Source organism: Fistularia commersonii, chromosome 11 (assembly GCF_037954325.1).
Source record: "Fistularia commersonii isolate RoL2024-O1a breed Wild chromosome 11, RoL_Fcom_v1.0, whole genome shotgun sequence".
Lineage (NCBI taxonomy): Eukaryota > Metazoa > Chordata > Actinopteri > Syngnathiformes > Fistulariidae > Fistularia > Fistularia commersonii.
In genome coordinates this window covers 18,070,492-18,098,046 of record NC_141294.1, presented here as the reverse complement: position 1 = coordinate 18,098,046, position 27,555 = coordinate 18,070,492, and the positions used below count along the sequence as shown (strand labels likewise).

The following is a 27,555-nucleotide window of genomic DNA, read 5'->3' as shown; positions in this document are numbered from 1 at the left end:
GAGGCGCTCAATTCTTTTTTTAGCGTTTATTATCAGCCGTATTTAACCATGTAGATGTGATTTTTTTTTGGGGGGGGGGGGGGGGTGAAATCCAATATGAGATCGATACTCTCATGCACGCCGAGCTCTATAAAAATACGCTTTTGTGGCGATCCGGGACTGTTGAGGGGGGCGTGCACGCGCAAACGTGCACGCCCGTGACGTAGGCCCGGCGGTGGAGAAAACATAGACGAACCCTCCGACCAGCAGCGGAGGGGTGGAAGAGGAGGAGGAGGAGGAGGGTGAGAAAGAATAGAAGAGGGGGAAAAAAAAAGGAGGAGGGATGTTTTGAGCACGCGGAGGAGGCCGTGCACGCGTGGTGAGGAGCGTGCGAGGACGCACAATAGCGCAATTTAGGTTTGGAGAGGAGAAGAAGAAGAAAAAGAGGAGGAGGGAGTGCACAACGAGGAAGGTGCGAGGAGACGCTCCTCTCTTTTTTTGTGTCTGTTTATTAGAGGAAAAAAGGGGGGAGGCGGTGTGAGGAGAAGATCCCCCCCCTTCTTCCTCCTCCTCCTCCTCCTCCCTTCCCCCCCTTTTTCCAAAAAAAAAAGGAGAAGAAGAAAAAAAAAAACGTGGCGGCGGAGGAGGAGGAGGAGGAGAGGAGGAGGACGCGGCGACGATGCGGCCTCACTGCTGGATGATGGTCGCGCTGGCCGGGACCATGTCCTACTTCAGCCCGGAAAGAGCGCTCGGAGCCCCGCAGAGGGAAGGTGAGACGCACCGGTGGGAGGGTGGAGGATGGAGGGAAGCTGTCAGTGATGCTGGAGAAAAGGATGGAGATGGAGATGGAGGGAGGAGGGGGGGGGGTCAGAAGAGGGCCTCGTAGACATAATGCGAATTATTATTGCAGTGCACGGCTGATTCGAGGACGGTGTGTGTGTGTGTTGGGGGTGCGGGATTTGTGTGCGTGATTCGGGCCTAGGATGTAACCCCACGTTCGACACGTCTGTACCCCCCCTCCCCCCCCACACTGTCTCTCTTGCACCCCCACCTCCGTGGGAGAGGAGAGGGGGGGGTCGCGTCCTCCTCGCCGTGCGTGAAGTCATTGTGTCGCTTCGTATTGTTTTGATCCCCTGTTTACATACGGCGTCTGTCTGGACCTGTGTGTGTGTGTGTGTGTGTTTGCGTGTGTGCGTGTTTGTGTGTGTGTGTGTGTGTGTGTGCACCTTATAATTGTTTATTTTTTTTATTGACGGTGCATGTTTGGGTGACTTGTTGGTGGGGGGGGGGAGGGGGGCGTTCCGAGCCGGGCCGTTCACCGGGAGCTTGGATGTGACGTCAGCGCCGGTGACGCGTCCCCCCCGCGGTCCGGTGCTTTTTTTTAATTTTTTTTAGATATATATTTTTTAAATGAAACAAAACATAAGAAAGAAGTAACTCGGGATTCTATCGGGTGTGACGTAGACCCGGTCGTTGTCAACATTTTATTCGCGAAAACCGTGGTTAACTACAGTTTGGGGCGGACGTGACGTCACGGATCCAGTCTGACGTCATAGAACGTCCGCGGAACGGTGACCCTCGTTATTATGGTCAGTGGTTTGTTATTGGCGCCATAGTTTGCGATTAAACATTATATTACATTAATTACCGTATATTATACAACACTATTTCATCTTATATTGAAATGTAATATATATATATACATTTTGGAAATCAACAAGTGCAAATATTGGAAACTGTGGAATGTAGGATCAGTACGTGGGTATAAAATAGCAATTATAATGACAATAATAATAATAATAATAATAATAATTGATATTTGGTACTTATACTACAGTTCACTGTCACACATTTTGCTTGATCATTTGATCTTATATTATATTGTAACATATTATATTACATGTAAAGTATCCCTTTATTTCCCCCCGCTCACTGTTGGTGACTAAGGGGAAAGTGCATCACTGCAGCGATAAATTCTGACGATCAATAAAAGTAAATATTGGAAACTGTGGAAAATAGGATCATTACAGGTGGGTGTGGGGAGGTACAAAATAGCAACAATCATTGTAATAATAGTAATAATAACTGATGTTTGCAACTTAACTTATAGTTAATTGTCACATAATATGCTCAATATTGTATTGATTTTTTATTGTAACATATTTTTTGACATGGAAAATATTTCTTTCTTTTTCCCATTCAGTCTTAGAGACTAAGCAAAAGTGCATCACTGCAGCGATAGATATTGGTGATGAATAAAACGTAAATATTTGTAACTGGAAAGTAGTTTCACTATGGAGGGGTGTAACAGTTGCAACAATTATAATAATGATAATCGACAATTGCTTCTTAAACTATAGTTAATTGTCACACGTTATGGTTTTTAATTTTGTTTTATTTGGTAATGGATTATATGACCTATCAAATATTCCTTTATTTTTCTCACACACTCTTAGTGACTAAGGGGAAAATGCATCACTGCAGTGACGGATATTACCGATCAATTAAAGGTAGATATTGGAAACTGTGGAAAGTAGAATCGGTACGGGTGGTGAGGGCATGGCTATAAAATAGCAATAATAATGATAATAATTGATATTTTCTACTTAAATTATAGGTCACTATCACACACAATGCTTGATTATTTTCTCTTTCTTCATATTGTAATTTATTACATGACATTACATGAAATATCCCTTTATTATTCCCACTCAGTCTTACTGACTGAGGAGGGATTGGTAAATACATCTATGAGATATAAATATAGAAAACTGCAAAAAAGAGGATCTGTATAAGGGGCAGGGGTATAAAAATAGCAATAAATATAACAATGATAAGGGTTTCTCAAGGATAATAATAAAGACAATAGAAAAAGTTATTTTTTATAATTTATTTCTTTTTTTTATTCTGTCAGTCAGCATTTCCCCACTCCTTTTCATATAATAATATTTAACACTCGACTGCATACTGAATTACTACTCTGTTTCTTATGTGTGTGTGTTATCGCCCTTACTGAAAACAAACTTAATATAGAAAATAAAGTTACCAAGTCAACAAATATCGTACATTGCTGGTGGTTTTCCTTTTTTTGTCGCTTCAGTTCATTTCATTTACCTTTATATTTGTCATTTTAACATTTCTATTTCTTCTTCCGATGCATTTATGTACGAGGTCTCACCTTTAAGAACAAATATGAGCGTCTATTGCCTTGAGTTTAACTTTTTTAAAAATGCTTTTCATTGACTGACATGTTGAAAAGTAATAAAAAAATAAAAACAACCGATATCAATTATTAGAATTTATTTACTTTACGACCACTCAAGGAAAAGGTCTAATAATTAATAAATTCATTAATTAATAAAGATTGGTGACACTTGTAAAAAAAAAAAAGATTTTAATTGAGGTTTGTTGGCGGAACAGTGACTCGGCAAATAAAGGCGGTTAGCAAGCATTAGCTTAGCGACCTTGGAGAGATTAAAAAGTGTAAGGTTTTTGAAAAGGGAGATTTGACGACGAAAGGGATATCTCTCAAAATCATAATTACATTTTTTGTAAATAAAAATTGCAAGAAAACAAACTTGGAAATTTGTTGTTAGAATGTGAATATTTCATTTATAAAAATGAGCAAGAAATATGTTAAAGATGGAAAGGAGCCAATTAAAAACTGCAAATAAATGATGATTTTCACAGAATCTGATTATGTATTCCAGTTAATAACCATAATGTCTGGATTAGCTGCAGGCGTGAAAATAAGAATAGCTGTCAAAAAGTGATATTTCTGCGTGCGTGCGTGCGTGCGTGCGTGCGTGCATGCATGTGTGTGTGTGTGTGTGTGTGCGGCCGCCCATCGAAAGTGATCTTCTGAACCACCTGATTTCAGTGAATCCCAAACGTCTCTTTAACGAACCTGCACTGCCTTCCCCCTTTTTTTTTTCTACAGATGCTTCACTTCCCACAATCCACCGCTTTGAGGTACAACAACCAAAAAAATAATAAAATAAAATTGTCCTGACCGCCACCCCCAATCCCCTCCTTCCTCCCCACACACTCGCTCACCTGAGCCTAAAACCTTTCTTCTTTTTCCAGTTTCTGACCCCACCTAGACAATAATCACCCTCCTTTACCCCCATCCACCCTTCCGATCTGCTTCTTTACTGTGTTTCCCGAGTGGAATGCGATCTCTCCGACCCCCCCCTCCACCCCCATGCTTTGTTCCTCGCACCGGAATGGTTGAACTGCTTCGACTCCAGCGTATTTAAAAAAAAATATATCAATATAACCCATTCAAAACAAAGTGCTCCTCTCTTTGGATACCCCTGCTCCCCCCTCCCCCTGCACCCCACACCCCCCTAAAACTGTCCGGTCCACTGGGGTCCGGACTCCCGCTGCAGGAAAAATAACAAACAACAATAACAAAACACACCCCACCACCAAGCCACTGAACAAAACACCTGTGCGTGTGTGTGTGTGTGACTTGATTTTCCACCTCCTCTAAGTTAGCGATTCCAATGTTTCCTCCTCAGTAACCTGCTCCTTCCTCCTCCTCTTCCTCCTCCTCCTCCTCCTCCTCCGTCTCCAGCCTTGCTCTTCACCTGGAACCCTTTCCAGAAACACTGCTTTTTAAAAAAAAAAAAACCTCTCCTTCCCTGTGTGTGTGTGTGTGTGTGTTTGTGTGTGTGTGTGTGTGCGTGCTCTCATCTCTCCTTCCCCAGTGTCTCAAACCAGGACGGCCTCCCTGTCTCCTCCGCCCTACGTCGTCATCCTCATCTCTTGCTCGGGGCTCGTCTCCTTTGTGCTGCTGCTGCTCACCTGCCTCTGCTGCAAGAGAGGAGGAGTGGGTTTCAATGTAAGTCTCCAAAAGGGGGGTTTAGGGGGATCCGCCCCTCCTCTGAACCCCTTTCTTTAGTGTTACTTTTATTTATTTATTTCGTACTTTATTCGTGTTTATTATTTTTTTTTTTTTTTCCATTTACAGTGGTATTTTTATTTATTTATTCAATGTTTTATTGGATTTTTTTTGTGTTTGCCATTATATTTTTTACATATTTGATTTGTTTTTTATTTGCATTTATATTTTATTTTTTGTCTTTTACGCTTGTAGTTCTCCTTATTAATTTCACATTTTATTTTTATTTGTATCTATATATTGTACTGTTGTATTTTTATTTATTGATTTAGTATTTTATTTTATCTTCCCAGGTGGTGGTATTTTATCTGAACATATATATATATATATTTATAATCATTTACAGTTATTTTTATTTTTTTATTGTGCTTTGTATTTTTGGTTTATTTTATTTTTATATACCCTGGGGGCAGCCTTTTTCCTCCTCCTCCTCCTCGTGCAGTTTTTTACACAAACCCCCTTGTCTGTATCCCCCCCTGAAAAAAAAAAAAAAAACAACAACGCTCGTCTGCATCAGGATGAGCTGAGAGCGACTTTTTTTAGGAAGGTTCAGTGTGTATCCATGGCAACGGAAATCACCCCACAAATAGTGCCGGAGGAGGAGTGAATTTGGTTTGAACCTGCCCGTCTGAAAGAAGCTGAATTTCTTTTTTTGTTTGTTTTTCATTAGAGCTCAGGAAATCATTTAATTTTTTGTGGAAATAATAATATTAACAATAATAAAAATCTGATGTTTTATTCATAAAATATAAATTTATTTATTTATTCATGCATTTAATTTTTAAATTTTTTATTTTTTTTATTTTTTAAATAAGAATTAGGTACATAGCACTTTATTTTATTCTATCCATTTTGAAATGTATTCCACTTTTTATTCATTTTATTTATTGATTCCTAACATCCCCTAACATAGTTTGTCATGAGGTGGATGGAAATATAAGCAACCAAAAAGATCAATAAAATAATAATCAATAGCAACTCCAAAATCAACAATGAGAAAATATCAAAATAATTTTCAAATTCTTAAGAAAAATAGTAAACTTGTTAAAAATGGGCTTTCTTTTAGGAATAAAAATGCATAGGCAAAAAAAATATATTTTTAAAAACCTGCTTTACCTGCATCTGATTGGCTGAAAGTTGGATTCTAAATATATTCAATTTTTTTTCTTTTTTTTTTTTTTACTCTTTATTGATTATTTATGCATTATTACCTTCATTTCCTTTGGCGCTTTTGAAAGTGTTTTTTCCAATTTCCAGGAGTTTGACAACGCCGAGGGTGAGGAATGTTCTGGAGGCTCCAGCCCCATCCAGGAGGACAGCCTCTCCTCCTGCCCGTCCCTGCCCGAGGTTTACACCCTGCCGGTCAGGGACAGGCCCAACTGCGCCGCCCTGCAGGACGGAGCCGGTAACGTCCTTTTACACCACATTTGCTATAAGATAAAAAGATTGTCATATTATATAGATACAAAGTGAACAAAGACTATGTGCAAAATTTATACACTGGAGTACAAATACGAAAAATAAAAGAAACAAATAGAGGAAAATAAAAGACGAAAGAAAAATGAAGGAAAATGTGCAGGGTTATAGAATGATTATCGAATAGCAGGTGAACAGTGAAGATGATGCAGTAAAAAAAATGAGGATGAGGGTTACATTGCCTTAAAAGTCGTAAACATTATTATTTTATTATCATAATTATTATCATTATTTTGATTGTTGTTGCTGCTTTAAATCTGTAGGTTGTTTTTTTTTAAATTGGTAAATTAACTAAAAAATAAAATCAAATCAGAACTTCGGTAAAATTCACAAAGAAAAATATCATCTGAAAATTTTGAACAAAAATGAAAAAAATATGTATAAAAAGCCAGAAATTGCTCAAAAAAATCTCCAGAAAAATATGAAAATTACCTGGAAATGGAGGATGAATAGCCTTTAAATTAAAGCGGCAAATGAGGATCTCAGGTGGTTGCTGATTTTCCAAACCTGATCAGACATCCCCAATTATATTGACTGACTACATTGTCGATATACTGGATTATTATTAATTTATCGATTTATTTAATTTTTGCAGACTCCAAATCTCAATGCTTCAAACGGCACACGTTGAACTATCTCCAGGAGATCGGAAACGGCTGGTTCGGAAAGGTGAGCTCGCGCCCGTTCGCGCTTCCGGCGCTGGAAACTTGAGGGAAGAGTCTTGATCAGCTCTGCTCGCCGCCGCCGCCGCCGCCACCTGCAGGTGATCCTGGCGGAGGTGCTGTGCGACTGCAGCTCCTCCCAGGTGGTGGTGAAGGAGCTCCGGATCAGCACCAGCCCACTGGAGCAGAGGAAGTTCCTGGCCGAGTCGGAGCCGTACAGGTGAGCGGAAGCGCGGCGTCAGAATCTCACCTCTGCGTATTTAGTTCATCTGTGAAGATAAGCGTATACCCAGGCGCACGAGATGCTATGCATCAGATTCAGCTACAGCCAACTTCCACAAAGGTCTGCAGGGGAGGAAAGGCAAAAAAAATGAAGGTCTGAGTAGGTAATCAGATGCTTAAAGTTGCTTGGATGCTTAAATCTGGAAAATGTAAAAAAAAAAAAAAAATTAAAAGGATCAGATATATGAAAAAAGTCAGAAATTGCTCCAAAAATCTGCAGAAAAATAAGTAAATTACCCACAAATACATGACTCAACTTTAACCGCTACGCTGATGACACCCGGGTCTATATCCCTGGATTCTCCCCCTCTCTGGCTGCCACATGAACATCAAAATAACTTAAAAAAAAATTAGAACTTTGGTAGAATTCACACAAAAAAAATCTGGAAAATTAAAAAAGAAATTAAAAGAATCAATTCCTGTGCATCGTGTATTTGCAAGTGTTATTTGCAGTCCCTATGTCCTCTATTGTAAGTCGCTTTGGATAAAAGCGTCTGCCAAATGCAATGTAATGTAATGTAATTAGATATATGAAAAAAAAAAGTCAGAAATTGCGCAAAAAATCTACAGAAAAATAAGAAAATTACCCACAAATATATGACTGAACTATAACTGTTAGGCTGATGACACCCATTCTGGAAGAATTCTGGAAGATGTAAAAAAAATTAAAATAATCAGATATATGAAAAAAGTCAGAAATTGCTCAAAAAAATTGATCTGCAGAAAAATATAAAAATTACCCACAAATATATGACTGACCTTAACTGTTAGGCTGATGACATGCGGCTCTATGTCCCCAACTTCTCCCCCTTTGGCTACTTCATGGATGTCAAAAAAAAGTACTCTTTTCGGTTGGAACAACCCCACAGTAGAAAATGTATTATTTTGTTATTATTATTATTATCATTATTATTGTTTTTGTTGATGTTGTTGCTGCTTTTCAATCTACTGTATTTTTTGAAATTGGCAAAATAACTAAAGAATAAAATAAAATGAAATGAGAATTTTGATATAATTCACAAAAAATCAGCTGGAAAAGTAGGAGAAAAAAATCAGAAATAGGAATAAAAGTCAGAAATTACTCAAAAGATCTGCAGAAAAATAAGAAAATTCATTCTTTAGCGGCTCCACTGGTTGTCTGTGGAAAGCCATTTGGAAATTGGAAACAGATCCACAAACTGACCCCTCCATTTCTGTCCCACCTTTCGATCATCTCCTCGTTCACTCTGCCCGCTTTAGTATTATGGGATGCAGAATGGTCGGTTGCTCCTGCTCCAGCAAAATTTCAAAGTAATTACTTATGGTTAAAGGTTTTGTTCCGTTTTGCTAGTTATTAGCACAACATGGCTAATTGGCTAATCCCTCATGTTGATCCAGCTTTCAGCCGAGCACTTGCAATCTTTTAGCTAACTCTTGTGCCACTTTCCTACCATCATAAGTTAATTGGGGGTTAGCTTCCACAGAATTTAATTTTTCAAGGTCGTTCCTCTGCGTGTGAAGATGATATCACGCCGTGCACGGGCTACTCCCCGATCCCCCCGTCCCGTCCCGCAGCTGTTTTTGTTTTATTTGTCTTTTTGGGGTTTTAAAGGTACCACAAATAGGTTTGTCCAGGTGAACGTGCGGTTTGCCCCGTCCTTAAATGTCATCTGGCTCAGGGAACAGCCGTGACAGTAAATCCTGCCTCTTGGCAGGCCTCCAGGAGCCGGCCAATCAGAGGAGAGCTTGTTGCCCGGGTGGGGGCTCTGCAAGACGGGATGACGAATGGCAGGGAGCTGATCTCGGGGTGGGGGGATGGGGTTAGGGGGTCGGATCAATGCACAAAATATAATCTCATTTTCATCTTGATCACTTAGATAGTTAGATTTTTTGCCTTTTTAATCAGTCAAACGAAGGACAATCAGAGATTTGTGTTGTTTTTTTATTTTTTTAAATGTATTGTTTTTAATTGCAAGCCAAACGCTGAGGGGAGCAGGCGTGGAGCAGGCGTGGAGATTGCTTCGCAATCCGAGGAGTACTTTGGCTGTCCTCTCTCCCACACACACACACACACACACACACACACACACACACAGAGGAAGCATTCAAGGACAAAGCTGTCCCTTCTAGTTTGTATTTTTTCCTCTTCCCTCTTCCTATCTCCAGGCAAAACTACAATAACCGCCAGCATCGCCCGCAAACACACATTAGTCACACACACACACACACACACACACACACACACACAGGGAGGGCAGCCAAAGGGCCCCTTGGAGTCAAAAACACTGAATACAATTTTGCCTGTCTGTATATCTATCTATCTATCTATCTATCTATCTATCTATCTATCTATCTATCTATCTATCTATCTATCTATCTATCTATCTATCTATCTATCTATCCATCTATCTATCTATCTATCTATCCATCCATCCATCCATCCATCCATCCATCCATCCATCTATCTATCCATAAATTAAGTTTTGTTTCATGGCAATTTATTTCCTGATTTTCATGCATTTTCTACTACATTATGAAGATTTTTTTTCATTTTTCTTGCATTCTTTTAAATAAATACATTTAAATATTTCCAATATTTACAAACATTCTGAAATGTGGTTAAAATGTTGCTAAATTTTATGCTTTTTCTGATTTTTTGCAATGACATTTTTGGAGGCTTTTCTCTTTATCTTTTCAAATAATTTTTTTTCTCATGTTTGGATAATTTCCGGCTGAATTTCAAGTGATTCTCCTGCTATTTTTACTCGCCACATTTTCCATTTTTAATGCTGCTGGGGTTGATGGGTTATTAAATTTAAAGGAATTGAAAATAAAGCTGATCAAAAACAGTAGACTTATGTTTTATTTTTATTTTAGGGCAAATTAACTATGGCAATTTATATCTTGATTTTTACGGATTTTTTAAGGGATTTTTAAAAAAATTTCTGGCGTTTATCCAAATAAAAAAATTCAAAATTTTCTCATAATTACAAACTTCATGACTTTGCTGTATGTTGCTCTATTTCAGAAGAAAAGCGTTTATTTTTTTTAAACTCTCTGCCTTTTCATGCGACAGAAACAGTTAACTCTGCAGTTAGTGCGAATAAAATTTAAAGGAACCGAAAATAAAACCAGTTTAAAACACATCCGCCTATCTATCTAAATAAAAACTAATCTCCCGCTCCCTCCTTCCCGATCAGGAGCCTGAAGCATCCAAACATCCTGCAGTGTCTGGGTCAGTGCAGCGAGAGCATCCCCTTTCTGCTGGTGATGGAGTTCTGTCAGCTGGTGGGTGAAGCTGGATCTCCGCTGTTCCTCCTTGATTCTCCATCCCATCTTATTCTTTCCCTTTTTTTTTTTCTTCTTTGTTTTTCTGCTGCAGACATGCATTAAATGCAACGCTTTCTGTGTAGTTTCATAGTAAATTGTGATTTTATTTTTTTTTTTTTTTGTTGACATTCCAAGAAAATTAAATACATTTTTATTTTTTGCAGAGTGGCCCACTTTTAAATCCCACCTGGGCCCCCTGAAAATGCCCCTGGCCAGAGCTCCTTAAATCTAATTTGTGTCCCAGATTTGTTTGGATTTTTTCTCCCCGTCAGAAAAAAAAAAAAATTAAACCACTGATAACACCCGCCCTTTAGCCCGAGGTTGAATTAATTTGTTTTATTGTTTCCGATGTGCGACTTAAGGGCGATCTGAAGAGGTACTTGCGGGCCCAGCGCAAGTCCGACGGCATGACCCCCGACCTGCCCACCCGGGACCTGCTGACCCTCCAGCGGATGGCCTTTGAGATCACGTCTGGCCTGCTGCACCTGCACGAGAACAACTACATCCACAGGTGCGTCCCCAGAACCGCCACCGAGGATTAATGCAGATTACAGCTGCATGTCAGAGCCATATAAAAGACAAAAAAAATAAAAAATTAAAAAATAATAATAACAGTAATTGTTATTATTACTAGTAGTAGTAGTAGTAGTAGTGGGAGTAGTAGTAGTATTATCATCACTATTAATAATTCTTATTTTTGTTGTTGTTGTTAATAATAATATGATAGTAAATTATGATGATTAATAGTTATGATAATAATAATAATAATGATAGTTACTATTTTTAATATCAGGCCTAATTATTGTTACATTAATAACCTGATATTCTAATATTTTTTGTTCACTCATTTTTATATTTGTCACATTTCACAATGGTGTGGCCCAACACCATTGCCCAGCCAGTAATGGTATGTCCCGTCCTTCCCTCTGCCTGCAGTGACCTAGCTTTGAGGAACTGCCTGCTGACCTCTGACCTCACCGTCAGGATCGGAGACTACGGCCTCTCGCACAACCACTACAAGGTTCCTCTCGGCTTCGGCTTTATATCCTCATGTAGCTCAGGTGATACTAGATGAACGCGTCAGGACCGTGGATCTGGTTCTCCTTCCTCCTCTGACAGTCCAGGCACCAACCAGCAGTTTAACTGGAGGCTCAACATTGTCCCTAGGTGTGAATGAGACAGTGAATGGATGGATGATTGACAGGTGATCTGTCCAGGTTAAACCCCAGCTCATGCCCCGATGGGATCGCCTCTTGCCCCCTCGACCTCTTAGAGCCGGATATTCGCCGATATTATGACCAACAAATCCTTCTCGTTGCATGGCAGGAGGATTACTACCTGACTCCGGACAAGCTATGGATCCCGCTGCGATGGATCGCCCCGGAGCTGCTGGAGGAGTACCGCGGCTCACTCATCGTCACCGACCAAACCAAGACTAGCAACGTGTGGTATGTCCCCACGCTGACAAAGAACTCTTAAGAGTACTTCTTGGGATATAGCTTTTAGAAGTTGCATCCGAGGTTTGTGGACCACAAGTGACACCAATACACTGGAGGGGGGGTCATGTGATCAATTCCCAACTTCTTCACAGAGCTAGCTAGCTAATAGCTTGTCCAAGCTAATCACTGTTAACTCTAACTGGAATGAACTTGTATGCCCAACCCCCAAATTCAGGTTGGCTTTTGTTTCTCCAGTGTCATCTTTGCTTTTAGAGACACTAACATGTACTCAACAAGTGTGAAATACTCAAAATCAAAAGTACCCACATGAGGGGTCTAAGGAGGTCAAAAGTGGGGCTGTTATTGTGGCTGAGATGTATGTTTGTGATGGACACTCTTGCTGTGCCCTCTGTCCCGCAGGTCCTTGGGGGTCGTCATATGGGAGCTGTTTGAGTTTGGCTCGCAGCCCCACCGGCACCTGAGTGATGAGGAGGTGCTGACCTTTGTCATCAGGGAGCGGCAGATCACACTCGCCCAGCCCAGGCTGAAGCTCTCCCACGCAGATTACTGGTGAGCGCAGCGGGGGGTTTTCTTTGGGGACAGAAAAAAAAGGGCTCCTTGAATTTATTCCTAAAAGCGGGGGCGCAGCGCTTGGCGCTTCTGCTTCACAGCTGGTACAGGCGACCCTGAGTGCAGGATAAGCGGTACAGATGAATGCAACGTCAACAGTCATGATAAAACCTCGCTTCTTTGCGACCGACGTCATGTGACTATTCAGTTGACAGGCTGTTGTCTTGGCAGATGCTGGTCTGCCACCATCAGCACCTGCGCCATGACCGCCGAAAGTCACCTCCTGTCCAAGGGTTTCAGTCCTGACTCTTTTTGTCTCCGTTTACAGGTACGAGATCATGCAGTCCTGCTGGCTTCCCCCGTCCCAACGCCCCTCAGTAGCTGAGATATTCCTCCTGCTGTCTTCCCTCCTGGCGGCGGAGCGGGGAATAGGGAGGGGCAGCGTGGGCGAAGAGGATGAGGAGGACGAGGAGTACGAGGAGGGCCGTGGGAGGCGAGGGGAGAGCGAGGAGTCCTTCGAACGCCGCTGGGACTTACTCCGCCCACCCGCCTTCCAGGCGGCTGCGAACGAACGGCAGAGGGAGCGGGAGTACGGCAGGGACGAGCGGGACAACTCCTACCCCCTGCTGGACCCGGTGGGCAACCGGATGGCCCCGACCTCGTCTGAGCTGGACGACATATTGACCGTCACGGAAACCAGCAAAGGCTTGAACTTTGAGTACTTCTGGGAGAAGGCCCATGCCAGGCGGGGCTACAAACCTCTTCCGCCTCCCCAGCCCATCCCGACGGTGAACAACAACCACAGGCAGTCCTTGGACACGCCAACCGTTGTACCGGTTATCAGCGCGAGGAGCCCCTCCCTCGCAAGCGAGTACTACATCCGATTAGAAGAGCACACACCCCAGGACAAATCACCGACTCTCAAAGGGAAGGCGCAGTCCTCTTTCCGGGCGGATTCCATTTGTCCCGGTGATATGGAGCTGGTGGAGATCCGCAGCGGGATGCTCGGGAAAGAGCGAGTCCCCTACTGCTCCTCGGAGAAATGCTCTGGAATGAAGGGCCTCCAGACGGTGCGATCGAGCGAGGTCAAACTCCAGGCGCCCAACACGGGCGTTGCGGAATTCAGAGACACTTCAAGCAGAGTGACGGACTTCTCGGTGATCAATCTAGGGGACGACGAAGAAGAAGACAAGAAAAGGGCCAATAGCGTGGACAAAAAAACGCAGACGTCTTCTCAGGCCCCGGTACTCCCTCCGAAACCCCGCTCTATGTCCATGTCATCGGCCAATCACATTCACTCGCGCCCCCTCCCTGCACCTCCGCTTGGATACAGGGGGCTTCCGCACTACAGCATCTGTGGGAAAATTGAGACGGACCCTCATCACATGAGCAGCTGCCCGCCCTCCACTTTCGATCACTTGGGGCTCCATCGCTCCAGACAGACTCTCCCGCCGTCCCCGTCCCTCTCGCCCTCGCTTCCCCCATCAAGCCACCCCATTTACCCGGCGCAGCAAATGTGCCCGCCGCCTCTTCCGCCCCACTCCAAGCCGCAAAGGAGCTGTCCGAGCTACAGCATGGCCGAGGCCTACTCACGCTACGCCAAGCCGCAGATGCAGCGCTCGAACAGAGACCCGCTGTCGTGTGACCTGCCAGACAGAGAGGACGGGAGCAGAAACACGGCGTCGCTGCAAAACTCGAAGGACGCCCACTCCAGGACAAAAGACTTTGACTCCCCCATTCGTCGGGACAACCCCCTGCGCCCCATTTATCGAAATCTACCCCGTGCGCGGCCCCAAATGGACCGCCAGTCGTCGTCCAGTCCCACCTACTCCGACGAGGACGACTCTCCCTTTATGTCGCCTGAGAAACACTCCGGCGGGACGACCGTCACTCACTCCAGCCTGTCCGAGGACGCCGACCCCGCCGCCTCGGAGCTCTTCTCCAGGGGGATGAAGAGGACGCAGTCCCGCCTTGACACCATCCTGCCCGCCATTTGGAAGGAGGATGCCGAACTTCAGGCGGAGCGCACCGCAGCCGCCGCCGCCAAGAAATCCCCCATGCACCTTTTCCTGACGGAGATATCTACGGTCAGCGAGTCTGCAGAGTCAAAGTCGGATCCCTCGTGGGCAGAGGGGAAGGAGGAGAAAGGGGACGGGGAGAAATGGGGGAACTTTGTGGCCCCTAACAGGGGGATGCGGCGCTCCCAGTCGTTGATCACGGAGCTGGGCTCGGCAGGACAGTCGTGGGGGATGGAGAAACTCGGCAGGAGGACGGGAGCGGAGGAGCACAACCCAGTCAGTAAAGACTCCTACCAGGGAGATCTTTTCCTCACGGAGATCAACACGGGACGGATGGACGCTGACACGGAGGGAGGTACCGAAAACGATCCTGTGAAATACCTCTATCCCCCAGCATCCAGACTCCAGACTCAAGGCTGCGCTTCAGGCCTGCCCTCGTACAGCGATGCCGAAGAGGCGTATTCAAAAGGAATAAGGAGATCGCGCTCCCTCCTCTCTGACATCACGGTCGGGAAGCAGGAGTCGGAGACGCGTCAGACCGAGCCGCGGAAAACAGAGATGACCAGGGAGGAGTTCCTGAAGGAGATCCAGTCAGCAGAGACGTTTCTGACTGAGATCATATCCAGACAGAATGCTTCAGCAAACAGGAAGGAGGTAGATTCCTCTTACTCCCCTACTCCTCTGTCCCCTGAATATGAGTCGGTATGCTTGGACCCCGACACCACTCAAACTATAAGGTTCCAGTCAGAAAGCTCAATACGAGCGTCCGGCAGAGGCAAAGACGACACGCAAACGGAGGCCATCTATGCCCAGGTGACCAAACGAGCAAAGAAGAGCGAGGTCAAAGTTTCCACGAGGCCCGAGATCCCAATCTTTCATATCGCCTCAGCAAAGCAACCTGCAAAACCCGACAGCCAAGGGAGCGCCGATCCCCCGGCTGCCCATTGCCAGTCCGGGGAGTTTGTATTTTCAGAAATCATGCCCAAGAACGGCCTCTTGCACAACCAGTCGCTCACCTGCCAGAAAGAGGAGGAGGAGGAGTGTTCGGACGGTCCCGCCTTACCTGCTAGAGGAGAGCTGAAAGATGGTTCGCTGCCTCATAGGGACCTCGCCAGTGATGATGAAGACTCCAGCACTGTGATTCTGCGCGGGAACCAATCACCTCCCGCAAACAATAGTCAAAAGCCTGATTCTGTAGCTAATGGCTTCATAGCAAGAGATAGCCTGAAGGCTGGCAGCCCAGAGAGGCGCGATGAAGAGCCGGGGAAGGAAGACCTCTCTTCATTTGATCCTGAAAAAGGAAAGCGCCTTGCCGACAAAGATCCAGCAGTGGACTCCGAAGACGCCGCGAGGGATGACTCGGGTGACTTGAAGGATCTCGGTTTTCAGAACGATAACGGCTGCTTTGTAGAGTCCACGAAAGAAGCTTCACCTCAACACAGTGGCATTGCCCAAAAAAGGGACTGTCCCATCATGGAAACGGCAGCCACCCCCAACGCCACTCCAACTACACCGGAATGGGATCCGTCCTCTGACGGGTCTCTTGTTACTCCCAGTGATTCCGTCCTATCACCTCTTACCTCCAGCTCGGCCGACTGCCTCACACCCAGCGACTCCTGGATGGGCGGTGGATCCGGAGGTGGCGGCTGGCGAGCCCTGGGAAATGAAACGCCCCACCGGGACTCTGCCTATTTCTCCGACAGTGACTGGGAAGGCGACGGGACCGGCAGGAGGAGCGGCGACGGACTTATTGCCTCTAGGCCCGGTAGCAGTCGAAGCGGCGGCGGCGGCGGCGATCGGGGAACGCTAACAGGCATTGAGGAAAAGACAGAGACCGAGGAGGAGGTGGAGACAGAAAACAAGAGCCCTCTCAGAAACAGTTCGGAGAAACTGGACAGCAGAGCCGACACTGGAGACATTACTTCCACGGAAATATGCAAGGAAAAGATCATCCCGTACTCAAGTACCCCTGTAAACGACATATCTCATTCGGGAGACGAGGCAGATGGCCTCTGCAGAAAAGGGCTGCAGCCCAACCAGAGAGACGATTCTGGCATTTTCCACAACGAGGGGAAGACCGTTTTTGACAGTCCCCAGGCCAAGGACTGTGTTGATTTCATTGACAGGTTTTTCTCCAAATTAGATGATGAGCCACTGAAAGGGCTGCCTCTTGGCAGTGGCATCGCAAAGGATAACCACTACCCAGATGGCGTTGTCGCACAGATAACAGACTGCCGAGTCTGTCCAGAGAACGACTTCAGTCTCCACTCCAAGAACCTTTCTGGGGCGGATATTTTGATCGAGTCTGTAACTGGCAGGCGGGAAAAGGACTGCGTTTTAATAACAAGCAACACAGAATATGGGAGTATACTAAAGGGGGACAACAATCTGTCCGGCCTGAATTCCCAGCCCTGTGGAAATGACATTGCCGAATCGTTGGTGCCAAAACTCCACGTTGGCGGTACGGAGTCCAGATTCTCGAAAGTGTACAGCATTGGGCATGTCAGTGAAACCTCATTAGATGTTGAGGCGACCAAAGGTACATTTGACAAAGCATCCTCGGCAGGGACAGAACCCCAGACAAGCGAAGAGGTACCTTCTGTTGAGCTCCACCACATAGACCACAATGAGCTGGGCCTTAGAAACCTGCACTGCTCGGACATCGGCGAGGGCAAGACGGGCGAGGTCAAAACGGAGACCGAGAATCAGCTGGCTGCCGCAGAGCTGAGTAACGCCATGAGGGAGAAGTCACCCTTGCGCGGAGTGGCGGCAGGTGGGCTGGGGTCCGCTAAAAGTGCTGACGAAGAGTCCCATGACAGGCGGGATCTGAAAATGAAAGAGTTGTGGAACACGCCGGAGGACAACAGTGGCCATACGGTATGCGGTGTCGTCCGGGGGGAGTTCGACTGTCACCGTTACTCCTCCCAGTCAAGAGACTTACACTTGTGGCCCGATGAGAACGACCAGTGGGCCTCTCCAGAGAAGAGGTGCCGCGACGTCGAGCTGAGGTCCGAATTTTTCTCCGGGTTCGGTAATCAGGCATGGGAGGTAGGTGAGCGTCTCGTCGTGGGTCAGGAGTTTTGGGAGACAGAGGAGAACGATGAGCTTGCAGGAAGCGAATCCCACCCGGCCGTCTTGGAGGGCTGCGAAGAAACGTGGAACGACGAAACCCAGGGACTCGGGGGGAGTCTCGTCGTGAAGGACAAGTGGACCTCCGGCGACGCGAACGACCAGCAGATGATCACAGTGTTTCACATACAGCAGGAGGAAAACATTGAGAACCTTGAAGACGATGGTGGTTTTAACAAAGACATGAAAATATTCATCTCAGATGTCGAAGTGGAGAACGTCGAACTCCCAGATCAAGAGACCTCAGAGAAAAGACAGAGGCAGATGTCTTCGTACCTAGAGGCCATTGAAGGTGGGGATGATGAGCACAACTCTGCAGAGACAGAGGGGAATCAGAACTTTAACCAGTGGCCTATAAACCACCTCTCTGAGACCCAAACGCAGCAAGAGCAGCAGCTGTTTTCACATGTCGGCAAAAATTCTTCTTCAGAGAACTGTATTGACCAGAATCTAAAGAACACGGGTGCAAACATATCCATCTGCATCACCGAAGCTCCTCAGGAAAACCTATCGGACCTGGAGGATATCGAAGAGGGAGGTCTCGATTCAGAAGCGGGCCGTTCGAGTTCATGCCAACACAATGAGGAAAGAATGAGCGCTCTGAGCAAAGGGAAGGAGTCCACAGATGCGCCCCTCCCACCTGATCCCATCTTCCGTTCCAATGATCTTGATGCACAGGACGAGAATAACCGGGCATACCCGCAGGTTGATCATTTCAGCTCTGTGGATTTCCCCAGTCCTCCACCCAGCATCGACCTTGATGTGCAGGATGAAAAATTGGAGAGTTTAGACGACTCCTTTCCGAGTCCGCCGCCATCTGTTACAGAGGCCGAAGAGTTTATTAGCAACATCCATCTTGAGGACTTTATTGTTGGTGCCGAGGGAGAGACTCCTGTTATCTCAACTCACAACGCTTACATCTCTGGTGCTGAGCTGCAACAATTCGCACCCAGCTCCACCCAGAACAAAGGGATCTCGGCAAACCTGGATGTCTCCACAGTGCACTTACCTTCAGATGAAGAGAGTACCATCGCATGCGGTGAGCAAACGTACCCAATCCAGTCATCCAGCCCTTCTCCAACTCAGGATCCCCTCAATGCCCTCCCAGAGTTGTTAATCTCTGAGTGGAAGGATTTGGATGAGGAGCCCTTGGAGGATTTTGAAAAGCTGGAACAGCTGTGTTGCATATCTGGGGATGAGGAAGACCTTTTCCTCGGGAACCTCGAGCTCCTGGAGTCGTTGAAGAAAACACCCGACCAAAAAAGTAGTTCCACCGGAGTAAGCAATGCAGAAGAGGAGGACAAAAGTGCAGACACGAACGCAGAGGACAGTGAGCTCTGTGAGAACTTGGACAAGACGGCGGAGGAAGCACCACACGTGATCTTGAACTCTCAAGACAAGTTGTCACCTCATGAGGAGAGGAACGACATGATGAGGACATTGGAAGCCAAGGACCAGGGATCGCTTTCCAAGATGACGACCAAGAATGGCCTCATGATGCAGGTGAACAAGTTGTACCTCTGAAGCGTTAAAAGAAGAAGCTCCCGTTCATTGCTATCATCTCACCCTCTGTTTGGTCTTCTAACCCTCAGGTGTGCGAAGAAAGGCTACAGTTCTCCCTCAGTGAAAACGTGAAAACGAACGTGCTTTGGGGAGCCACGGTGAAGGACACGGTCACGCTTCGGCCCTGGGGCGAGGAAACCTCCAAGGCCGTCGATGAGCCGATCACCGTGGAGACACCAAAAGAGCCTGAGAGGTACTGAGGATACCGACTTGTCATTGTACCTCTGGTTTGATCGAAAGGAACCTCGGGAGTACTTAATTGATGCAAGAAAAGTTCTTAAGGTTTTATTTTTGTCAATCCTTTTTCTTCTTTGTTTGTTTTTAGCAGTCAACCAGAGCAAGACAGCGCCCCTTGCATTCAGGCTCGCACAGAGTCTGACGAAGCCAAGGCTGAGCCGCCGACAGTAATTGAACAACCCGAGGTCACGGCGCCTCACACAGTAGCCAACCAGGCGATGAAGGGTACGTCTGTGTATGTATTTGGGTGGGTTTCTTTTTTAATGTTTCGGCTAAAAGTGGCACTCGTTGCGCCGGCGGACTAATCGGCCGATCTGGTTTCTTTGGTGTTGCAAGTTTCGGGATCTCGGACTTGTCCCTCAAAGAGGGTCACAAAATTACGAGCCTCCTATTTAATGTGAGCCCCTTGCTCCCCAATATCCTGGTCCTTTGAGCACTGTAGTCCAAGGCCCAGGCAGGGGTTGCATGCATGGAGCAACTCTCTTAGATGGGGTTTATTTGTCCTTGCGTAAAGACAGCTGGCCTCAAATTGAAAATGTGACCCCAGTGACATTATGGGCTGGTAACTCAAACAGTAGCTCAATGCAGAGTCTGCTGTCTCCCAAAGTAACATTCGACTCCTTCAGGATGAAAAGATGAAACATCTGGCCCACTGGGGCTCTTTTTTTTGGCCAATACCATCTCCTGAATGTTCGGCTTGAAAATGCTTATCAGTGCCAAATTCTGCATTCACAACCAAACATTAGCTCTGAAGGGTGTCAAGCAGGAAGCTTTGTCGCAAGTTTTTCTCATGAATTAGGAAGTAGGAAAAGAAAGAACCTCTGTAAACTTGGACTCATGTCTAAATTCGTTTTCTCTCGTTCTCACAGCAAAACTAGCCCGTCTGTCTCTCGCCCTCCCTCCTCTCACTCTGACTCTCCCCCTCACCCCCACTGGTAAAGGGTTTGGGGACGGGCCGATTGGGAGTCGCATCGGGAGGCGGAGAGGGCTGTCGTCGGGCAGTGACCCCGACGAGGAGGAGGAGGACGAGCAGGAGGATGAGAGCTCCCGGAGGGTTATCATTGTCACGGAGACAGACGTGGACAAACGAGTCGGCCTGAGGAGTTTGCTGAAGTCGCCCAAGGAGGCGATGGACAGGGAAAAGGACAGGGGGCGAAACGTGTCCTTTTTCGATGATGTCACCATTTATCTCTTTGATCAGGTATGCTTGAAAACATCCCGTCATTACCCCGGTGGTTTTCAACATCATGAGTGAGAGCATCACTTCCCCCCTGTCACTGCAGGAAACGCCAACCAATGAGCTGAGCACTTCAGCACCCACGACTCCTGTCCCGGTGTCGGTCAGAAGCAGCAAGTTGGATTTGCACGGTAAGTCCCAGGACGAGGACAAAGCACAGATAATTGTGTTACAGTACATTTACTTATGGTGGCGTGGTGCGGCAGTGGTTAGCACTTCCCAAAAGGTCCATGGATCTGTATCTGTAGGATCTCCATCTGTAGCCCTGTGATCAACTGGCTACCGGTCCAGGATAAACCTTGCCTCTTGCCAAATGACATCTGGGATAGGCTCCAGCACCTCCGTGACCCCAAGTGCAGGACAGGCAGGATAGATAATGTATGAATTAATATATTTATTTACATGGATCAGCAGTTCAATAATGCATAAATGTAGCTGACTCCAGTCTTTTCCCCAGAGATGGGGACTCGTGGATCTCAATGAGCACATAAATCCACACTACACTCAAGAAGTGACTCCCCATCGTGCTGACTGTATGCTTGGGGTGTTTAGTCCAGAAACATGGCGTCTTCTTCTTCAGGTCTTTTAGGCGGTTCTGCATTCTGTGAAAGATCCTGAACATATTTGACTTGGGCATTTCTGTGGGAGTTGCACGCCAGAACCAACACCAGAGTGTTTGTAAACAGAGTTGACCAGATGGTTCGATGCGGGAGATTCAACATGTCGGCAGCTGATGTTTGCACCGTTAAAGGGAGGAGGCAACTCTGGGGAATTCAGTTGTTCTCTACAGCCAACATCTACTTCCGTGTCAGCAGAACTTCAAGTTGTTTCCTTTTTTGGTATCACTTCTCAGAGTTTCATGGGAACTGTCTTCGCTGCCACTGCCTTCAAGCGAAGCGTGACCAGTTATTGAAACGTGTTCAAAAGAGGGCGTGCGTTTCTTGTCGGGTGATCTGAGACGAATGCGCAATCTTACGCTCCAAGATAACCAGTCGACACAGCTGGATTGGCAGGATAATGAGGTCATGTGACAATTGGCTGTGTGCAGCGTCGGGCGTATGCCACTCTGTGTCGGCTTTAGATGTAACATACTCAAGAAGCACTTGTGGAAGCACTTGCCAGCAATGGCAGTAGGTCTTGAAGAGGGGGCTCCTCCAGTCTCCTGCCACCGCTCTCTGGGGATCCTTTCACAGATGGTCCTGTGGAACAAACCATCCTTCATGCCATGTTAGCACACTTACGGTATGGTTCGTGACTCGCATGGTAGCCATGCTCTTCAGCCATGCTGCCGTTCGCCCCCAATCACGAACAAATCGGTCTACGGACCAATTTTTCGATCTGATTTCGAGGTGAGCTGCGAACAAGCCTCGATGCACAAACACACAAACAACCAAACTCATTGCCTTTCTCCATTGTGCCGTTGTAGTGTGGCGGCAGTCGTGCGTGCTACTCCACGTTGTTTACATTATTCATCCTTGAGATCTCCTGTCATAAGGCTTTTTTCCAGTAAGCTAGCCCTCATGAGAGTGCTGTTCGTGTTACTGATCTTGCCAAGCACGACAAAACATGGCTAAGTCAACCATCTGTACGATCCTGGAGAACAAAGATGCACTAAAGAGGGCTGATGTGGCTAAAGGGGCAACTATGCTAACAAAGAAAAGGTTTCAAGTCTTAGAAGAAGTAGAAAAGTAATTGTTACTTTGGATGAATGAAAGACAACTGCTCGGCGTTAGTGAGGGTCTCATATGCGAGAAGGCTTTACTTTTGTCGGTGTTGTGAAGGAATCACCGGGTACAAGTGTTGGCAAGAAGAGAAAGAACTCCAGAAACAGCGATAATTTAGGCTATCCTCGATTCCTCTCTGTTTTATAAAAAAGTTTCAAAAGAGTACAGTATGTTTTTGGGATCAATGGGATTTTCATTGATTTCAATGGGAGACAGTGATTTGGTTCATTAACATTTCGGTTCCAGAACGGAGTCATAGAAGGAATTAAACTCATAAGTTGAGGTTCTACTGTATTTATACGGTACCCAATCATAACCTAGTTGCCTGGGAGACAGAAAGAACAAGTGTGATGGAAACAGAACGGGTGTGAGGAATTCTTGTCAAAATCTGGAGCCACTGGACTTGTATTTCTTCACTTGAAGACGTTTCACCCCTCATCCGAGAGGCTTCTTTGGTTCCAATGGCCTGTGGGGAGTTTCCGACTATAGCTGCCAGGGTTGTGGGCAGGTTGAAGTTATGACAGTTTGTTATACAAATGGAATAGTTGATCGACAAAAACTAGGTCGAAGGGTCAAAATTAGGTGGGGACAAAGGTACAACTTTTTGGGATCACCCGTATTGGAAGGGAAAGCCTTCTAAACTCCAAGGTCGTGAAACCTGTTGGATCACATGGACTGAGGCTCAGGTAAAGGTTACCGGGAGCCAGTTCTGATGGTGGATCTTTCCGGGTTGTTTGGCGGTTGCAGACGAGCCTGGACCGTATGTGCTTATCCCTCTTCGTATTGATCCCAGTACACCTTTATAGGTATGCACCTTCTCTCTCCAACAACCTGACCTCTCTGGACAGATTACGGACGTTGCGGTAGAACAGGCACATGTGATCCCTTACTAATAATAACAGTAGTGCTAACAGCTACATGCTAATAGCTGAAATAGCTAAACATCTCAAAACCGCGAGGTGACTAAAGCGCTAAACAAGTGGAGACCACTTAAAGCGGACTTTAGCCTCACTTGACCCTCTGCGGCCGTGGGAAGTCGCTGACCACGGCGAACTACAACCGAATTCCAACTCCATTTCGGCAAAGTCATCTTTTGGGAACCAAAACACCCCCGTCATTTTTTCGCGGAACAGCGAGCGTCTGGCTTTCTGACGTGCCTTTGTCTGGCGCGCACAAACACACCAAAATTAGATGGCTCCAGGTTCCCGCGTAGCCTTCGGAGATGTTTGAAAGCCTCGAAGGAAGAGGCCGCGGTCCCTTTGAAAGCAGGCTATTTTTAACTGCAAGCTGCTGTGCGGTGCTTTAGTTGGGTTTTATTAATAGAATGAGACAGCTGGTTTATTTTCTCACCGTGTGTCCCAACCTGTGAGCTCTGCAGAGCTGATGCCTTCATCGAACTCTTACATCACTGCTCTTTAAATACCATGCGGATATCTGGCGCTCACTAAAACAAGCGGTGTGTCCAGCTTTGATTCGTCAGAGAAAACTGTTTATTTTTTATTCCTTTGAATTTAAAACCCACAAACTGCGGAGTGAACGGTTTCTGTCCCGTGGGGAAATGCAGTGACAGTGAGAATCGCTCGGAACTCAGTCGGAAATCGACTGAGGATGAGAAACAACCCGCCATAAAATGATCAAATTAAATTGAATTGAAAATAAAAAACCCTTAAATTTAAATAAAAATTTAAATGAGAATAAATTTGCCCCAAAATATGAGTAATAGATAGATTGCATCCAAGCATATTGACAAAGCACAAAGATAGATAGCATGATAAAAAAAAAACAGGATAACATCAACATAGGACTTATGTTGATGTTATTGTTGTTGATGTTATTGATGTTGATGTTATTGACCCTCTGCTGATACGACTATATATATATCTACACACAGAAAGAGATGGATATAGTATATATGTATGTAAATGTTTGTGTTAGTATGTGTGTTTATATATACACACACAGACACACACACACACACACACACACAGAGGATATGGATATAAGATATACAGTATATATACATATATATACTATGTCTATATGTGTGTGTGTGTGTGTGTGTATACAGGATTGTCTCAGAAAATTAGAATATTGTGATGAAGTTCTTCATCGTCTGTAAAGCAAATTAAAAAAAACAAAAATTACTATTTAGTGATATTCTAATATTTTGAGATAGGATTTTGGAGTTTTCTTAAGATGTAAGCCATCATCAGCAATATTAAAATAATAAAAGGCTTGCAATATTTCAGTTGAATCCAGAATATATGACATTTTTGTTTTTGTAATTGCATTACAGAAGACAAAGAACTTTATCACAATATTCTAATTTTCTGAGACAGTCCTGTATATATATATATATATGTATATATATATAAAAGAAATATATACACAACATGAGATGGGTGCCTAACACACAGACTTTGAATAAGTATATTTACAGAATGAGCTACAGAATATACTGACAATTTTGAAATACGTGTAATAAGAAAAATATGTGACTTTGACATTTGAATGTGTGGGCAGGGATCAACCCTGCAGCCAAAGCAGAAATACATTTCCAAGAAATCGTAAGTTTGCAAACCGGCTTCAAATCTCCGTCATACGTCGTCACCGGTTTGCTCCGTGTTTGCTCCCTCAGGTCCGAACACCCGGAGCAAAGAACCCAAGCGAAGGGACGACCCGTCAATCAAACCCCGTTCGCCCGCGGGCTCCGGCAACCCTGTGACGTCGTCGCGGTTCACCGTCAGCCCCGCCAGCGACCCGCACCTGGTGTGACGTGCGGCGAGCGTCGCCAGGAGAGATGACCAACCCTCTGAGACTGGCCAGTGAATTCCATACACACAGACACACACACACACACACACACACGCTCCAACACACACACGTGCACCCGACCAACCAGCCATTCAGTCAGAGGCTATTTTTGTATTGAACAGGCAACCGAAAGAAACGAGACTCCCCCGGTTGTAAAGGCTGGACGTTCTCCAGGTTGTACCAGCGACGGGATTTTGTACGCCAGGGGTCGAAGGAGCTCCTGACCACCGATGTTCACAGAGTCGGTCTGTCGTGGGTGGGTGGGGGGGCTCGTGGGGACGGGGAGGGAGTGGGGGGGGGGGATCCTGGAACTTTGTAAAATTGGAAGGAGACCAGATGTGACAGCTATGCAGTGGGAGTCTTGCTGTGTACCAGCTAACCTTTCTCTTTTTTTTTTTTTTCCTGCTCCATCCCGTCGTACCGCGGACGATGACACGCTTTCTGTCAGCCCCCTCCCCTCCTCGGACTCCGCTCTTTATCCCAATTTTTTTTTTTTTTCTATTTGTATTTATTTCTTTCTTTATTTTTGTCGCAGCCGGTCAGTCGTTGCTCGTAGGCGGCGGTTTTTGCCGACGGCTCCCGAGAGACACTTTCTCACATTTGTATAAATCCCATCATACAGGTGTAAACAGTATCATTTTAGAGCCAATTACTTTTAGATGTATTCTTAGACTGCACGGAAATAAAACAACAGGCTGCGTTTCTTTACACCTTAAGTTGTTCAGACATTTTCTCTTGCTTTAATACTATTTATTGATATAACAATTACTTTACAATAAGCAACTTTTTCATGCTTTTATTTATTTATGTGAGTACGACCAGTCACGGTGTTGAATTTAATTTAATTTAATTTAATTTAATTTAATTGTATTGTATTTTATTTGGGTAAAGCCATTTTCTGTGCTGTATTTGATTTGATTTATTCATTAACCATAAAGCCATTATTTATGCATTATTTGAATTATAAAGTCCCATATAGATGTATTTATTTACATATGGCTTCTTGATATTTATTTATTTATTTATTTATTTATCTATCTATTTGTTTATTTATTTATTGATTGATTTTCCATTAGCATAAGACTGAGCTACATTTTTATTTTGGGGGCAGAACGCATCTAGGTTATACCTTCTCGATAAGATCTTCATAACAAATAAATTAAAAAAAATATTTTTCCCAAACGTCTTAATTGCTAAAACAAACAAACAAACAAAAAAAAAGAAAAGGAAAAAAAGTATTTTGTATAATTTTAGTTGTCAATATATGCCAATCTGTATGGAAACTATGTCCTGTAATGTTTCATTATTTTTCTGATGTCTATGAATATTTAGCTGTCTTGTCATTTCTTTTCTTTTCTTTCTCTCTTTTTTTCTCCCCTCATCATTTATGGACAGTTAATGTAGCTTAGCATGAAAAAACCCGAGCCTTCCATCAGTAAATAACTCCATTTGATTGTGTATCCGTTACTTTATTCCCTTTTTCTACTAATGACAGTTCATCATGCAGTCGAGGTCCAACTAGTCCATTTGTTCGGTCTGTTTAAATGTTGTTTTAAAACAAAAAACCTGTATTGTTTTACGGATTGTTTTTGAGGGATGATGTATAAACAGGGGGAAATAAAAAAATATGAAATGTGAAACTCTCACTGTTTCATGACAATAAATCTGATTGTTTCCTAATTGTAAGAGACATATTTCCATTTGATGAAACTTTCTTGCATTCAATGCATTCACTGAAAAAAAATATATCTGTAAAAACAGATGTAATTGCATATAACCGTTCACTCTCTCATTCATGTCTGGAAAATGAGCCTGCACGTTTGAACTGCGGGATGAAACTGGAGAACATGGACTCTCCAACCTGGGACCTTCTTATTGTGAGGCGGAAGTGCTAACCACTTCAGCACTGTGCTACCCCACGACACAATAAAGTTATATATATTTTATAAAAATATATATTTATATTTATTTCAATTATTTTTTAGGTAGTGGCCAATATGATTTCATATTTGTCTCACAATATGCGAGATGTTTTGTTTTATACCTGACAAATGAAAAGCAAACCAATCAGCAGGAGATGATGAAATTATATATAGATATTCCAAATAATACATTTGTAAAAATCTGGTCAAAACAGGCTCAAATAACTGATTTTAGGAACATTATTGACCTGCTTGTTTTGCATTTATTAATAGCCCAAGTCATGTCGC

General features: G+C 44.7%; 1 protein-coding gene across 2 annotated transcripts; it reads left to right on the top strand.

Annotated features, from left to right (window-relative positions):
• The first annotated feature begins 246 nt into the window (after window positions 1-246).
• On the top strand, window positions 247-27,025 carry lmtk3 (lemur tyrosine kinase 3). Of its 2 annotated transcripts, none has more exons than XM_086155584.1 (16): window positions 247-749; window positions 4,692-4,825; window positions 6,143-6,290; window positions 6,957-7,030; window positions 7,125-7,243; window positions 10,485-10,572; window positions 10,977-11,125; window positions 11,551-11,635; window positions 11,941-12,062; window positions 12,474-12,623; window positions 12,952-19,273; window positions 19,363-19,526; window positions 19,659-19,795; window positions 20,512-20,771; window positions 20,854-20,938; window positions 25,170-27,025. In XM_086155584.1, exons 1-16 carry the CDS (start codon window positions 659-661, stop codon window positions 25,304-25,306), a joined length of 8,265 nt encoding a protein of 2,754 aa, XP_086011710.1. In that variant the 5' UTR covers window positions 247-658; the 3' UTR covers window positions 25,307-27,025. The 2 variants fall into 2 exon arrangements, with proteins under 2 accessions (XP_086011710.1, XP_086011709.1); XM_086155583.1 differs by having other exon boundaries at window positions 20,440-20,771.
• The last annotated feature ends 530 nt before the right edge of the window (window positions 27,026-27,555 follow it).